This window comes from Lithobates pipiens, unplaced genomic scaffold (assembly GCF_037356315.1).
Source record: "Lithobates pipiens isolate NorthernLeopardFrog02 unplaced genomic scaffold, aLitPip1_a1.2 Scaffold_13, whole genome shotgun sequence".
Taxonomy (NCBI): Eukaryota; Metazoa; Chordata; class Amphibia; order Anura; family Ranidae; genus Lithobates; species Lithobates pipiens.
This window is the reverse complement of record NW_027507718.1, coordinates 169,144,945-169,160,437: the sequence shown is the minus strand read 5'-3', so window position 1 is coordinate 169,160,437 and position 15,493 is coordinate 169,144,945. Positions and strand designations below refer to the sequence as shown.

General features: G+C 40.7%; 1 protein-coding gene across 15 annotated transcripts in view; it reads right to left on the bottom strand.

Moving 5' to 3' along the window:
• UNC13A (unc-13 homolog A) overlaps positions 1-12,578 on the bottom strand; it is a 308,976-nt gene extending 296,398 nt beyond the window's left edge. For 7 of the 15 annotated variants that reach the window (XM_077475833.1, XM_077475836.1, XM_077475835.1 and 4 more), the window contains exon 1: positions 12,360-12,578. In XM_077475833.1, coding sequence (XP_077331959.1) covers positions 12,360-12,381 — 22 coding nt within the window. In that variant the 5' untranslated portion in view covers positions 12,382-12,578. The remainder of the gene's footprint in view (positions 1-12,359) is intronic. The other 8 variants (XM_077475838.1, XM_077475837.1, XM_077475839.1 and 5 more) reach the window with 2 other exon arrangements.
• Between the last annotated feature and the right edge of the window lie 2,915 nt (positions 12,579-15,493).

The following is a 15,493-nucleotide window of genomic DNA, read 5'->3' as shown; positions in this document are numbered from 1 at the left end:
AGAGATACAATGGTAATGGACTGGGGGGATCTCATGTCATTTTTTTCAATGACTTGTATCTGTATTGCCGGGACCGACAATTCATTCTAGCCACGAGTAGTTTTAAATTACTTTTTTTCTTTAGAAATGTCATTTTGTGCAGGGACTGTTCTAAAATATAGATACCCCCAGGTATGAAATTTAAAGGAATATTTCACTTTTATTGTTTCACATTAAGCATTATTAAAATCACTGCTCCCGAAAAACGTCCATTTTTAAAAAGTTTTTTGCATTGATACATGTCCCCTGGGGCAAGACCCTGGTCCCCAAACACTTTTTATGACAATAACTTGCCATAACAAACCCCCTGAAGTCGGAAGAAGAGGGCGGCGGCGAAGAAGAAAGCCGGGCTCCTCCGCTAGTAAAAGAACTAGCAGAAGATAGTGGAGGAGTCCGGCGAGAAGACCCCCGAAGACGGACAGAAGACCCCCCGGAGCTGTGCAATAAACTATTTTAACCCTTGTGTGTTGTTTTTTTTTACTTTTTTTCACAGGTGAATGGGTAGGGGTACATTGTACCCCATACTCATTCACATAGGGTGGGGGGCCGCTATCCGGGGGTCCCTTATTAAAGGGGGCTCCCGGATTACGATAAGCCCCCGCCCACAGACTTCGACAACCAACGGCCAGGGTTGTCGGGAAGAGGAACATAGAAATGCAATTATTTTAGTAAATATAAACTGCTAAATACCTTTTCTCATCAGCAGTATATAGCAATCTTGTGATTTCTGATCACAAGATCAGATCAGTTCCTGTGTAGCTTGTGGAGGGAGTTTTCATACTGCACTGAGCTGTCCTATGAGGCTGCAGGGCTTCAGACCCTCTGTCTGGACATGTCTGGACAGCGCAGATCGGCCCTGTGCTGATCACATTCACTCTCCCAAAAAAAAAAAAAAAACCTCTCTAGCAATACACACCAAACTGAGCATGTGCAGCCTGACACATCTGTCTTATCCAGACATGTTCTGGAAGAAGAGGAACAGCCTTTTTACACAATGCAGAGGATTACCCCTTAGGTTTCATAGTCAGTATAACAAGCATTCTTTACTTTATATACAGACTGATTTTACTGTATTGAGTTTGTGCAGCAATAGAAACATACAGCCCCATAGCTTAGGAAGGTAAGGCACTTCCCTGCTCTTCTTCCCTTTGCCCAGTGTTAACCCTTTTCTGTGAAAACCTTAAGTTTAGGGAGGCAGCACTGAGAGATCAGGAGCCAGCTGCATTGAAAGTTGTAAACTGCAAATGCTGGGATAAGAATATTACCAAATAGTTAGCCAGGGAATGTTTTTTTTATTGTGCTTAATGTGTTAAGCTAAAAAACATTCAGGTTTTAAAGCAGAACTTCACTATCTCAAGCAACATTAACTATTTTTAACCACCTCAATACAGGGCACTTACACCCCCTTTTTGCCCAGACCAATTTTCAGCATTCAGCGCTCTCACACTTTGAATGACAATTACTCAGTCATGCAACACTGTACCCATATGAAATTTGTGTCATTTTTTTTCACACAAATATAGCTTTCTTTTGGTGGTATTTAATAACTAGTGAGTTTTTTATTTTTTGCCCTATAAATAATGCCTTTTTTCTGTCATAAACTTTTGTTATTTAGTCATTTTTCTTCCTAAATTTTGGCCAAAATTTATACCGCTACATATCTTTGGTAAAAATAACCCACATTAGTGTATATTATTTGGTCTTTGTGAAAGTTATAGACTCTACAGACTATGGTGCCAACCTCTGAAAATTGATCACTTCTGATCAGGCCTTCAGTACATCAGATGAATCTCATTTCTTGAGACACTAACAAGTCAGGAAAGTACAAATTAGGGTTGTCTCGATACCGAGCATTTGTGCGAGCATTTGTGTGAGTACTTGTACTCGCACGAATGCTCCCCGATGCCAGATCCGATACCCGGCGCAACCAGCAGTCAGTGGGCGGAACAGTGGAAGTGACGCTCCGTGTCGACGGTTGGACATCCCGATGCCCATCTTGGTACACCCTGCACTCGGCCGCAGTAAGCCAGCAGCGGACATCTTTTTACACCCAGCCCATATAATTCAGACTGGGTGTAACAAGATGGCTGCGGCTGCTGCTGCTGCTTTTATGCGGCCGAGTGCAAGGTGTATCAACCTAACAGTGCCCAATGTCCATAAGTCCGCTCACCAGTGCCAGCCACCTGCCTGTGCCACCTGTCAGTCCCAGACACCTGCCTGTGCCACCTGTCAGTGCCAGACACCTGCCTGTGCCACCTGTCAGTGCCAGACACCTGCCTGTGCCACCTATCAGTGCCAGACACCTGTCAGTGCCCACCATCAGTGCCGTATGTCAGTGCCTGCCACCTGTCAGTGCCCGCCATCAGTGCCCGCCATCTGTCAGTACCGGCCACCTGTCAGTGCCCATAAGTGCCATCTGTCAGTGCTTGCCACCTTTTAGTGCCCACCATTAGTGTCATCTGTCAGTGCCCGCCACCAGTGTCATCTGTCAATGCCCGCCACCTGTCAGTGCCCGCCCTCTGTCAGTACTAATCAGTGGCAATTAATCTTATCAGTGCCCCCCAATCTTATCAGTGCTCATCAGTGCTGCATGCCAGTGCCACCTAATCTGTATTGTGCTTTGAAAACTGTCACATGACATTTAAAAAAAAGTATCGGTAATCGGTATCGTCGAGTACTTGAAAAAAAGTATCGGTACTTGTACTTGTACTTGGTCTTAAAAAACACAACCTTAATACAAATACCCCCCAAATTACCCCTTTTTAGAAAGTAGACATTACAAGGTATTAAAGAGGAAGTAAACTATCCCACTCTGATGCTTCTTTTCATTTAGTCCATTATAATCAGTAATTATCAAACTATAGCCACTGTAATCCAGCCCAAATCGCATATTACTTAATGTTTAAAGTGGGTATAAACCCTTACAAACCACTTTGACCTACAGGTAAGCCTAGATTAAGGCTTACCTGTAGGTCCAAGAAATATCTCCTACACGGTTTAGGAGATATTTACAAAAAGACAGGCCCCACTGTCTACAGGGGCACTGAGCACGCCGCAGATCACGGCGACATGTCGTGTCGGCTCCCGTGCGCATGCGCGGGAGTGATGTCATCGCAGCTCAGGTGAATAACAGCGCCGGAGCAGCGAGACCCGGAAGTCACTTTGGGATACATGACAGCAGTGAAGATAAAGGAGGAGGACCACTTCGGGGGCTTCGTTCTCAGGTAAGTTATTGCTATGCATACTAACTCATTATGCCTTTGCCTTGCAGGTTGCATTTTTTATGCAGTCTGGTGGGATTTCAGTGTTGTGCCGTAGGAAGTCCTGATAATAGATAGACAAGCACACAGAGTGTGCTGTAAATCATGGGAGATATGCTCAGTGACGTCATTCTAAAGAACAAAACAAAAAGGATTACAACAATACCATGCAAGTAAGCAGACATCTACAAGCAGTGTTCATTTGGGTTTTTTATGATGATTTGCATGGGACAAAGTTGTGGGGGAGAGTTTACAACCACTTTAAGTAAGTAGCATGGTGAATTTTTTTAAGTTGTAATTTTTTCCCACAATTGTTTGCAAAATGATTTTTTTTTTTTTTACAAAATTGTCATATTATCAGGTTATTTGTCAGACACAGCATATGCATACAGCAAATTACAACCCAAAACACATTCTGCTACTCTTCCCAAGTATGGCGATACCACCCGTGTGAGACTTTTACACAGCCTGACCACATACACAGGAACAATATTGAAGTAGCACCTACGAGCATAAATGACACATCTCATTTATCAACCACCTATTACACTTTTGAAGGCCCTGGAGCACCAAGACAATGGAATTGCCCAAAAAACATTTTTGGAAAATGTGGGAAAAAAATGAAAACGCATTTTTTTTACACAAAGTTGTCAATTTATAAGATATTTCTAACACATAGCATGTATATAACAAAAATTACACCCCAAAATACATTATGCTACTCTTCCCGAGTATTGTGATACCACATGTGTGAGACTTTTGCACAGCCTGGCCACGTACAGAGGCCCAACATTGAAGTAGTACCTTCAGGCATTCTAGGAGCATAAATTACACATCTCATTTCATTTTACGCGGGTACCCATATGGACTGTGACAGGTACTCAGGTATTCTGGTACTCATATGGACTGTGACAGGTACTCAGGTACTCATATGGACTGTGACAGGTAGTCGGGTACTCAGATGAACTGTGACAGGTACTTGGGTACTCAGATGGACCATGAAAGGTACTTGGGAACTCAGATGAACTGTGACAGGTACTCGGGTACTCAGATGGACTGTGACAGGTACTCGGGTACTCTGATGGACTGTGACAGGTACTCGGATACTCAGATGGACTGTGACAGGTAATTGGGTACTCAGATGAACTGTGACAGGTACTCATATGGACTGTGACAGGTACTGCGATGAACTGTGACAGGTACTTTGATGGGCGGTGACAGGTATTTTGATGGACATTGACAGGTACTTTGATGGCTGGTGACAGGTCCTCTTTATTGGGGGGGCAATCAGTGTGATTGGTGTACACTGTAAGCGGTACTTCATGGCTGATCATGTGGTAAACAGCCATGCCCAACGGCTGTTCCCCCTCCTCGGTGGCGAGCGGTGTCTCCGTGATACCCCGTCATCAAAGGAACAGGGATGTGCGTACACGATTGTGCGCATTCCCTGTTTAAATGAACAGACGTCATATGACGCCTGCCTAGAAGGAGAGCAGCGCCGCCTGGCCATCACATGACGGCTGGCAGGCGACATGTGGTTAATCCTTATGTTGTTTGCGTTAGTAAATAGATAGGAAAGTATATCATATTTATGTGTTTTAAACAGTTTTTTTACATTTCTTCAGTTACTATCTATTTTCCAGACCTAAGCAAATTATGTCATACAGCCCAGGTGTTTTCAGTAGGAGGAGCTTCTCAGCTAAGCACACCCTCCTGCCTGAAATCCTGAACTAAGGGCAGATGGATTCCAGGAAGTAAATGCTGCAGTAGTCATCTGCCCTTACTCAAGATGGCCATGGGCAAAGTGCTGTTTTCTCAGCAAAATAAATCATGGAGACATGGATGGATGGGTGAGTTTGTTTTCAATTAAAATTTTACTTAATAGCTTTTTTTGATTTGTGGTGCTCAGATGCAGTGTAGTTCCACTACTACTTTAAATTAATTCACACATAATGATATACAGGAAATGAAGAACCTCACAGTGTCCTTTAGAGACAGGACCTCTGAAGTTAAAGAGAAATGGTTCTACTTAAAGGACTTTCCTGCAAGGTCTAAGTAAGTTAATTTAAGTAAAAAATACTTAAAAATAAAATAAAAATAAAGTTACACCAAAGCACATAAAATCCTCCCGAATTTTTTTTTGGGGGCCCCCCTACCCAGACATATATGCACATACGAACGTAAATGCATGCTTCGGGGGCGCCTACACATGAAAACGTTGATTGCGATACACATGTTACATACAATGCCTTGAAAAAGTATTCATACCCCTTGACATTTTCCACATTTTGTCATGCTACAACCAAAAATTGAAACATATTTTATTGTGACTTTATGTAATTGTGTTAGACCAACATATAATTGTGATGTGAAGGGAAAATGATAAATGGTTTTCAAATCTTTTTACAAATAAGTATGTGAAAAGTATGGTGTGCATTTGTATTTAGCCCCCTTTACTCTGCTATCCCTAACTAAAATCTAGTGGAACCAATTGCCTTCAGAAGTGACCTAATTAGTAAATAGAGTTCATCAGTGTGTAATTCAATCTCAGTATAAATACAGCTGTTCTTATGAAGCCCCTCAGAGGTTTGTTAGAGAACCGTAGTGAACAAGCAGCATCATGAAAGTCAAGGAACACACCAGACAGGTCAGGGATAACGTTGTGGAGAAGTTTAAAGCAGGGTTGGGTTATACAAAAATATCCCAAACTTTGAACATCTCATGGAGCACTGTTCAATCCATCATCCGAAAATGGAAAGAGTATGGCACAACTGGAAACCTAACAAGACATGGCCATCCACCTAAACTGACAGGCCGAGCAAGGAAAGCATTAATCAGAGAAGCAGCGAAGAGGCCCATGGTAACTCTGGAGGAGTTGCAGAGAGCCACAGCTCAGGTGGGAGAATCTATTAGTCGTGCACTCCACAAATTTGGCCTTTGTGAAAGAGTGGCAAAAAGAAAGCCATTGTTGAAAGAAGGCTATTAGAAGTCCCATTTGCAGTTTGCGAGAAGCCATGTGGGGGACACAACAAACACGTGGAAGAAGGTGCTCTGGTCAGATGAGACCAAAATTGAACTTTTTATTATAAAAGAAAAATGCTATGTGTGATGGAAATCTAACACTGCAAATCACCCTGAACACACCATTCCCACCATGAAACATGGTCAGCATCATGTTGTGGGGATGCTTTTCTTCAGCAGGGACTGGGAAGCTGGTCAGAGTTGATGGGAAGATGAATGGAGCCAAACACAGAGCAATCTTAGCCCTTGTACACACAGTCGGAAATTCCGACGGAAGATGTCCGATCGGACCGTGTTGTCGGATAATCCGACCATGTGTGGGCTCCATCTGACTTTTTCCGTTGGAATGTCGACCAACAAAGTTTGAGAGCTGGATATAAAATTTTCCGATAACATGATCCAGTCGGACTTTGTCCGATCGTTTGTAGAGAATTCAGATCGAACAAAGTGCCACGCATGCTCAGATCAAATTACAAGACCAAAGCTATTGGCTACTAGCCTGAACGTAGTCCCGTCGTAAGGAATGAACGTCATCACGTTCCAAATGATCAGATTTTCCAAAACTTTGTCCTACTGTGAGTATGAAACACCAGTTTCGGACAAAAATCGTCTGAAAAAATCAGATGGATTTTGTGGTCGGAATGTCTGACCGTGTGTACAAGGGCTTAGAAGAAAACCTGTTAGAGTGCAAAAGACTTCAGACTGGGGCAGAGGTTCACCTTCCAGCAGGACCACGACCCTAAACAGAGCTACAATGGAATGATTTAGATCAAAGCATATTTTATGAGTTAGAATGACCCAGTCAAAGTGAAGACCTAAATCCAATTGAGAATCTGTAGCAAGACTTGAAAATTGCTGTTCACAAATGCTCTTCATTCAATCTGACAGAGCTTGAACTATTTTGCAAAGAAGAATGGGCAAACATGTTACTCTCTAGATGTGAAAAGCTGGTAGAGAAAAGACTTGCAGCTGTAATTGCAGTGAAAGGTGGTTCTACAAAGTTTTGGTCTATTGCATAAAATCCCAATAAATTACATTTCCGTTTTTGGTTGTAACATGACAAAATGTAGAAAATTTCAAGGGGTACGAATACTTTTTCAAGGCACTGTATCATCACACATGCCAGAGGGAGAGCAATAATTCAAACACAAAACCTCCTTCGTAACATTAAACTGATACCTAAAGGGGGCTTTTGAAGTGTCGCCTATAGAAAATATAGGGTACTGAACTTTGTTGCCATTTCACGGGTGCACACACATTTAAGTTTGGCATGTTGGGTATCTATTTGCATTTGTTTGCCCTAAAATTCACTTTTATGTGTGTTTTACTGAAATTTTGTGTTCCCTAGATCTTTGCGGTAATAACATATGACATAAAAAATTGGAACTACCACTATTTCATTCTCTAGGTTGTCTGCTTTCAGAAAATATATATTGTTTGGGGGTTTTGTGTAAAATTCAGGCTGAAAATGTTTTTTTAAAAGTGTGCAAAAAATGCAAAAACTGTTCTGGCAGCGAAAAGATTAAATACTCTTCTGAATACAATCATTGTATATGAGGAACTGCTGCCCTTGTGAGTAGACGACAGCTCATACGGCTTTTTGTGTTAGAGATGAGTCAGGGGCCCAGTGGTATGGTGGGACAGCATTGGAGCCATTCCACCATCTGCAGGTAGAAAGTAATAGACCAGAATCCTTATGTCCTTCCTTTTACCTTTTTTTTTTTCCCACCCTATTTTCCTCCTACCCCACTACCCCATCAATGTGCTGAATACCCCCGAACTGCAGACTGCGTTCTCTTTAACAACCTACCTTTCCCCTCTATCCTATAATTTACTTCCCTTGCCACTCTGGGGTATCCCCTTTGTTATATACCTTTCTGATTCTTTACAAAACAAAAATAAAAACTTGGTAGGCATTGAGTATATAGATTGTGATTTTACCTACTTGGTGGAAAGCTATAGATTCCATATAGAGGGTACTGTAAATATTCCCTGTGGAACTTAAGATTGTTACTATTTTTGTGTTAGTTGGTTTTCTTTTATGCACAGAGGATCTTTCTCAAAGAAAAAAATATAGAGAATGAGGCTTGTACCATATTTCAGAGTTGGATGAATATGATGTAGACCTTTCTTAAATAAAGGACGATACAAAAAAAAAGTTCCACCCATTTAAAAGTCAGCAGCTACAAAAATTGTAGCTGCTGACTTACTAATCAGACACTCACCTGTCCCACAGTCCATGGATGCGGGCATACAAAGCCCCGCTCCTCTCCCCCTCCTCTTACGGCGCCGGCATTCTAACTGTGGGCGCCCAGCTGTGGCTTCACAGCTGGGCACGAGCCATGCTGCACGCTGTGACTGGCCGGGCAGTCTTCTGGGACCTGAGACGTGTCCCAGAAGATTGCAAAGAGGGAGGGGTGATCTTCCTTCCGGCACCGTGGCACCAGGGAGAAAGTGGGAGCTGAGCGCCTGTAAAAACAGGGTACCCGCTCCTCCCCCCAAAAAAATGGCGTGCCTAATGTGGCATGTCAGGGGGTCACCAACATTTAAAGCGGAAGTTCCATTTTTGCATAGAACTCCGCTTTAACATTAGTTCTTTCAATTGTAAGTTAAATAGATAAAAATAGCCATATTTTAGTTATTAGCTTGGCCTGTTAAAAGAAAAAAAAAACTTTATATTGTTTAAAAAAGTATTTTATTCCGTGGCTACCTCTTTAGACTACAATAGGTGCCGATTTAGTCTACAGTTTCTGTGTGGTTGTTCTGGTATTTTATCCCTTTAAAGAAAATGTGTGAGCAGTTGTTTTATTTCACGGCTCAGCTGACGATTTGGAACCCCAGGGAGAAAGCGAGAGCGAGGGAGGGGGAGAAGAAGTAGTGGAGAAAGTGCATTGTATGCTTATGCTGAGGTGGGTAGCTAGTGTGCCTCCAATTATTTAAACCAAACCGAAATCTCTACAGGAAATCAATGCCTCTAGTGGAAGAAAAAAGCCGAAGGAATGAATGAATGAATGGAAATCACAAAGGAGAAAGGAGGTAGCTGGCAGATAAACAGCAGCCTATGATTTCCTGTAAGATTAAAGATATTAACTCTTATATTGTCAGACCAAAGGAATTTTAGAGAAAAAAGAAATATTGTATAAATACTGCAGTCATATACACTGTAAAGTTTAAATATAACAGGAATTTTAAAATCTCAGACTATACTATAGAACAGGGATATTCAATTAGCGAACCTCCAGCTGTTGCAGAACTACAAGTCCCATGAGGCATAGCAAGACTCTGACAGCCACAATCATGACACCCAGAGGCAGAGGCATGATGGGACTTGTAGTTTTGCAACAGCTGGAGGTCCGCTAATTGCATATCCCTGCTATAGAAGGTACCCACAGGAAGTCTTACTGACTAATACTGTCCATGTTATGTTCATTTTTATCAAATATTCAAATATTTATTTTATACGAAAGTGGTGAATTTGTGTATGTTACACTTCATTTTTATTTTTGATGATTCTACTTGCATTATTTCATGAACTGAACCCAAATAACCTTTTTTGTGAGTTTTATGCATTTGGGTTTAAAAGACTTTATCTAGATATGTTTGAGGATATCAGTTACAACAACTGCAGCAATACACGTCTTATTCATAAACAACCTCCTATGCATTTATGGTATATTAAAAAACAAAAAACGAATAAAGCTATTATAATGTGGGTATTTTATATTCATTATCCGTGCATCACTTATGACCGGCGGTGTCTAGATATAAAACATGCGAAAAGATATGAATTCTACAACCTTGTTTTTCAAATTTCATTTTTCGATATTGCATACTGTATGTCTAAGTGATTATTGCTGAATTTTACGTTTGAATAAATACAATAGGATCAAAAAATTATATTTAAATACACACCATACACTAAACATTTAAAATGGGTCTCGGCGGAGAAGAATATTCATTACCACTGCCCTTTCTTTTACAAAAAAATAAAATAGATAGGAATATTAGATTCACTTCAAATATGTGCAGAATGATGGCTTTACTAAACACCCAGCATGCTACATACAAGCAAATATTCATAACGTTAAGCTCTGCCTTACTAATAATACATACATCACTTCTACTAGAGAATGAACAGGTCATTTTTAAATCATCAGTAAGTATAAAAGAATTATGTATAGAGTGCAAATGAAGGCAAGCCGACAGCTAGCATGGCAGATCAAGCCTGTGCACAGCACAGAACCTTCTCCACCCACCCTCTACCCACTGCTCACATCACCTTACTGTTTTCTATTCATAAATATCTCAGTAAGTGAAAAAAAAAAAAGCAGAATCAGCTGCACAGAGGGAAAATGAATGTGTATGGAGGGGGTTTGGGGGTGGGGTGCAGGAAGCCAGGACAGGCAGGCACTAGCTGTGTACATGAAATCAACCACACTGAGGAAGCCAGAAGACATAGACTGTAGGGACAGACTGACAATATGAAGGAAAGATCGACTGTATGTATGTAAAAGACAGAATGGAGTGACTCACACACAGCAGGGACAGATATAGTGAGATAGATAGATAGATAGATAGATAGATAGATAGATAGATAGATAGATAGAAGGATAGATAGATAGATAGATAGATAGATAGATAGATAGATAGATAGATAGATAGATAGATAGATAGATAGATAGATAGATAGATAGATAGATAGTCGGATACATAGATAGACAGACAGATAGATAGATAGATAGATAGATAGATAGATAGATAGATAGATAGATAGATAGATAGATAGATAGTCGGATACATTGATAGATAGATAGAAGATAGTCGGATGCAAAGATAGATAGATAGATAGATAGATAGACGATAGTTGGAAACATTGATAGATAGATAGATAGATAGAAGATAGTCGGATACATAGATAGATAGATAGATAGATAGATAGACGATAGTTGGAAACATTGATAGATAGATAGATAGATAGATAGAAGATAGTCGGATACATAGATAGATAGATAGATAGATAGATAGATAGATAGATAGACGATAGTTGGAAACATTGATAGATAGATAGATAGATAGATAGATAGATAGAAGATCGTCGGATGCAAAGATAGATAGATAGATAGATAGATATATAGATAGATAGACGATAGTTGGAAACATTGATAGATAGATAGATAGATTGATAGATAGAAGATAGTCGGATACATAGATAGATAGATAGTCGGATACATTGATAGATAGATAGAAGATATTCGGATGCAAAGATAGATAGATAGATAGATAGATAGATAGACGATAGTTGGAAACATTGATAGATAGATAGATAGATAGATAGATAGATAGATAGATAGATAGATGATAGTCGGCTACATAGATAGATAGATAGATAGATAGATAGATAGATAGATAGATAGATAGTCGGATACATTGACAGATAGATAGAAGATAGTCGGATACATAGATAGATAGTCGGATACATTGACAGATACATAGATAGATAGATAGACAGAAGATAGTCGGATACATTGATAGATAGATAGATAGTCGGATACATAGATAGATAGATAGATAGATAGATAGATAGATAGATAGATAGATAGATAGATAAAAAAAAAAAAAATATATATATATATATATATATATATATATATATCAAAATAGACAACAGACACCTAATTCCCTTCTTCCCCTCCATAACATTTTCCATAACATAAGGCTTTTGCACTGAATAGATTGTTTATGTCCCCCATATGATCAGCCCATGCTCCTCTCCCAGGGATGGTGAGCTCCTATGACATAGGCTGTGTTGATTTTGCCGAGTATGTGAATAGAAGGGTGTGCTCGTGTGTAGCTCTTATGTGTCTCGTTCTATCAGCTGGCATGTATGCCCACATCCTAAATGCTTGATCCTATATAGAAGTGAGCGCTGCATGGGATGGATCGTTCCTTGTACTGTATATGGGTATGTGAGAGATGAACATGAAGAATCATCTTGCAGCCCACACCCTAAAAGGGATCGGAATGGTGCTCCTCACTTACCTCCCACGCACAGCAGGGACATGGTGCCTGCTCTGGGTCCTGGATTAGTGTAGGCAATGATGCCCAGCACTCCTTCTGGCAGTGTTAGCTGGTCAGTGCCCTTCCTCGGGTCCAGCTGGTCATAATGCTTCTCGATCGTACTGCACTGTGTCTGCCATCTTTGTGTTTCAGCACCAAAAGGCTATGGAGAGCTCCGTTTGACGTCAAGAGAAGAAGAGGGTGGGAGAGGAGGATGGAGAGGAGGGAGGAGGGGGCCGGGGTGAGTGAACACACCTGATTTGTAAATGTTTGTCTGGGCTGTGAGAAATGTACAGTGCATTCAATGGAAAATCAATTCAAAGTCAGAAATGTTAGTGGGGTATTTGAAAAGAAAATTAATTTGCATATTACAGAGGTTTAAAATGGTATTAAGCCCTAAAGCAAACATTTATCAGATTGCAGTTTACCAATTCTTAGGTGTGATGGCTGCATTAGTTTACTTTCTTAAACTGTCTTTCTTTTGGTTTAACAAGCTGTCCTGCAGGTGTAGCAGTTAGAGGATTTTTTTTAAATTATTTGTGTAAAATCTTTATTCCAATAGCAGTGGTGGCTGGTGCTCAAAAACATTTTTTTGGGGGGTGGTAAATGGGGAATACTCAGAATGGTCAGGGGTGGGTAGTGGGGTCCCCCAGGGTTCTGTGCTGGGAACAATCCTGTTAAATTTGTTCATAAACGACCTGGAGGATGGGGTAAACAGCTCAATCTCTGTATTTGCAGATAATACTAAGCTAAGCAGGGCAATAACTTTTCCGCAGTATGGGGAAACCTTGCAAGAAGATCTGAACAAATGAATGGGGTGGGCAACTACATGGCAAATGATGTTTAATGTAGAAAAATGTAAAATAATGCATTTGGGTGGCAAAAATATGAATGCAGTCTACTCACTTGGGGATGAACCTCTGGGGGAATCTAGGATGGAAAAGGACCTGGGGGGTCCTAGTAGATGATAGGCTCAGCAATGGCATGCAATGCCAAGCTGATGTTAACAAAGCAAACAGAATATTGCCATGCATTAAAAAAGGGGATTAACTCCAGAGATAAAACGATAATTCTCCCGCTCTACAAGACTGGTCCAGTCACACCTGGAGTATGCTGTCCAGTTCTGGGCACCAGTCCTCAGGAAGGATGTACTGGAAATGGAGCAAGTACAGAGAAGGGCAACAAAGCTAATAAAGGGACTGGAGGATATTCGTTATGAAGAAAGGTTTGCAAGCACTGAACTTATTCTCTCTGAAGAAGAGACGCTTGAGGGGGAGATATGATTTCAATTCAAATTCAATATCCCACGATATGGATACAACTTCTTTGCGGAAGGGAGTTTAATAAGACACATGGCCACTCACAAGAGGTTTAACTTTAAACTGCGTAGAGGGCTCTTTACTGTAAGAGTGGCAAGAATGTGGAATTCCCTTTCAAAAAACTATTAGATAAGCACCTGAACAACCACAACATACAGGGATATACAATGTAATACTGACCTATAATCACACACATAGGTTGGATTTGATGGACTTGTGTCTTTTTTCAACCTCACCTACTATGTAACTATGTAGCCATGTGTGGGGAACTGTGTCAAACGCTTTTGCAAAATCCAAGTATACCAGGTCCACAACCACCCCTCTGTCCAAGGTTTTACTTACCTCTTGATAAAAAGAAATCAGATTTGTCTGACAACTTCTGTCTTTCATGAATCCATGCTGTCTGTTGCTTAAAATATTTTTTTACAGCAAGAACTCGTCTATGTGGTCTTTTATTAAACTCTCCAAAACCTTCCCGAATATAGAAATTAAACTAACAGGTCTATAGTTACTTGGTAAAGACTTTGATACCTTTTTAAATATGGGCACCACATTGGCCCTGCGCCAATCCAGGGGCACCATTTGAGTCATTAACGAGTCCCTAAATATTAGAAACAATGGTCTTGAAATGACCGAGCTCAGTTCTTTTAGGATCCGTGGGTGTATGCCATCTGGTCCAGGTGCTTTAGCCACCTTTATTCTGTCTAAATATTTCTGGACCATATCACTTTTGAGCCATTGTGGATCATTTGGGGCAGTGTCACTACCATCTGTATTATGGACATGAGCTCCCCATGCTCCTTTGTATAAACTGATCAACTCTTCAGAAGCCTGCTTGGATTGAGTCTGAAATATAATATAATAGAAAGGATTTCTATAGGGTCTAACCCTGTCAATGAAAAAGGAAATTTATATCAATCTTGAAATAGGAGTTAGACTATAAAACCCCCCTCCTCTGAAATATTTTTACAATTGTGACTATATGATAGAGATATGGCACTAGAGATCGGAGACCATCTATCTATTACTACCAGGAGCTGAGGTCGTGTTGGCAGCCTGGAGCCCAACAAGGATAACATCCATGGAGGACAGATTGCCAATTGGTGAAAATGATCATTAGTGACCATGGGGTAGATTTACTAAAACTGGAGCACTCAGAATCTGGTGCAGCTGTGCGTGGTAAAAAATTATCTTCTAAAGCTTTGGCAATAAAACCTGGAAGCTGATTGGTTTCTATGCAGAGTTGCACCAGATTTTGCACTTTCCAGTTTTAGTAAATAAACCCCCCTGAGTACTAAAACGACAAAAGAGGACTTCTATGCCCTAGTACACACGGTCGGAGATTCCGATGGAATGTTTCAGATCGGATCGTTTTGCCGGATATTCCGACTGTGTGTGGTCTGCATCGGACTGTTTATACTCCGACGGACCAATTTTTCCAACTTGCCGGTAAAATTTTCCGACAAAATGCTCCGATCGGACATACTCCGATCATGTGTAGCCTACTCCGAGAGACAAGGTGCCACGCATGCTCACAATCAAATTTGGACATGGAAGCACGCGCTCAGGTAAAACTACTGCTCGTAATCGATATAGCACATTCGTCATGCTGCAATGTTAAAAATTCTTTCATGAAGTGCATTCTCTTGTTCTTTACAATGCTGCAAGAATGAACTTCTTTTGATGCTCATACTCACACACACTTCTCCCGAACTTATTTCCTGAGTCTTTTTTACTCATTTCAGCAATACAATTTTTTAAATCGTCACATCTACACAATTTTTTTTGTTTTTGTTT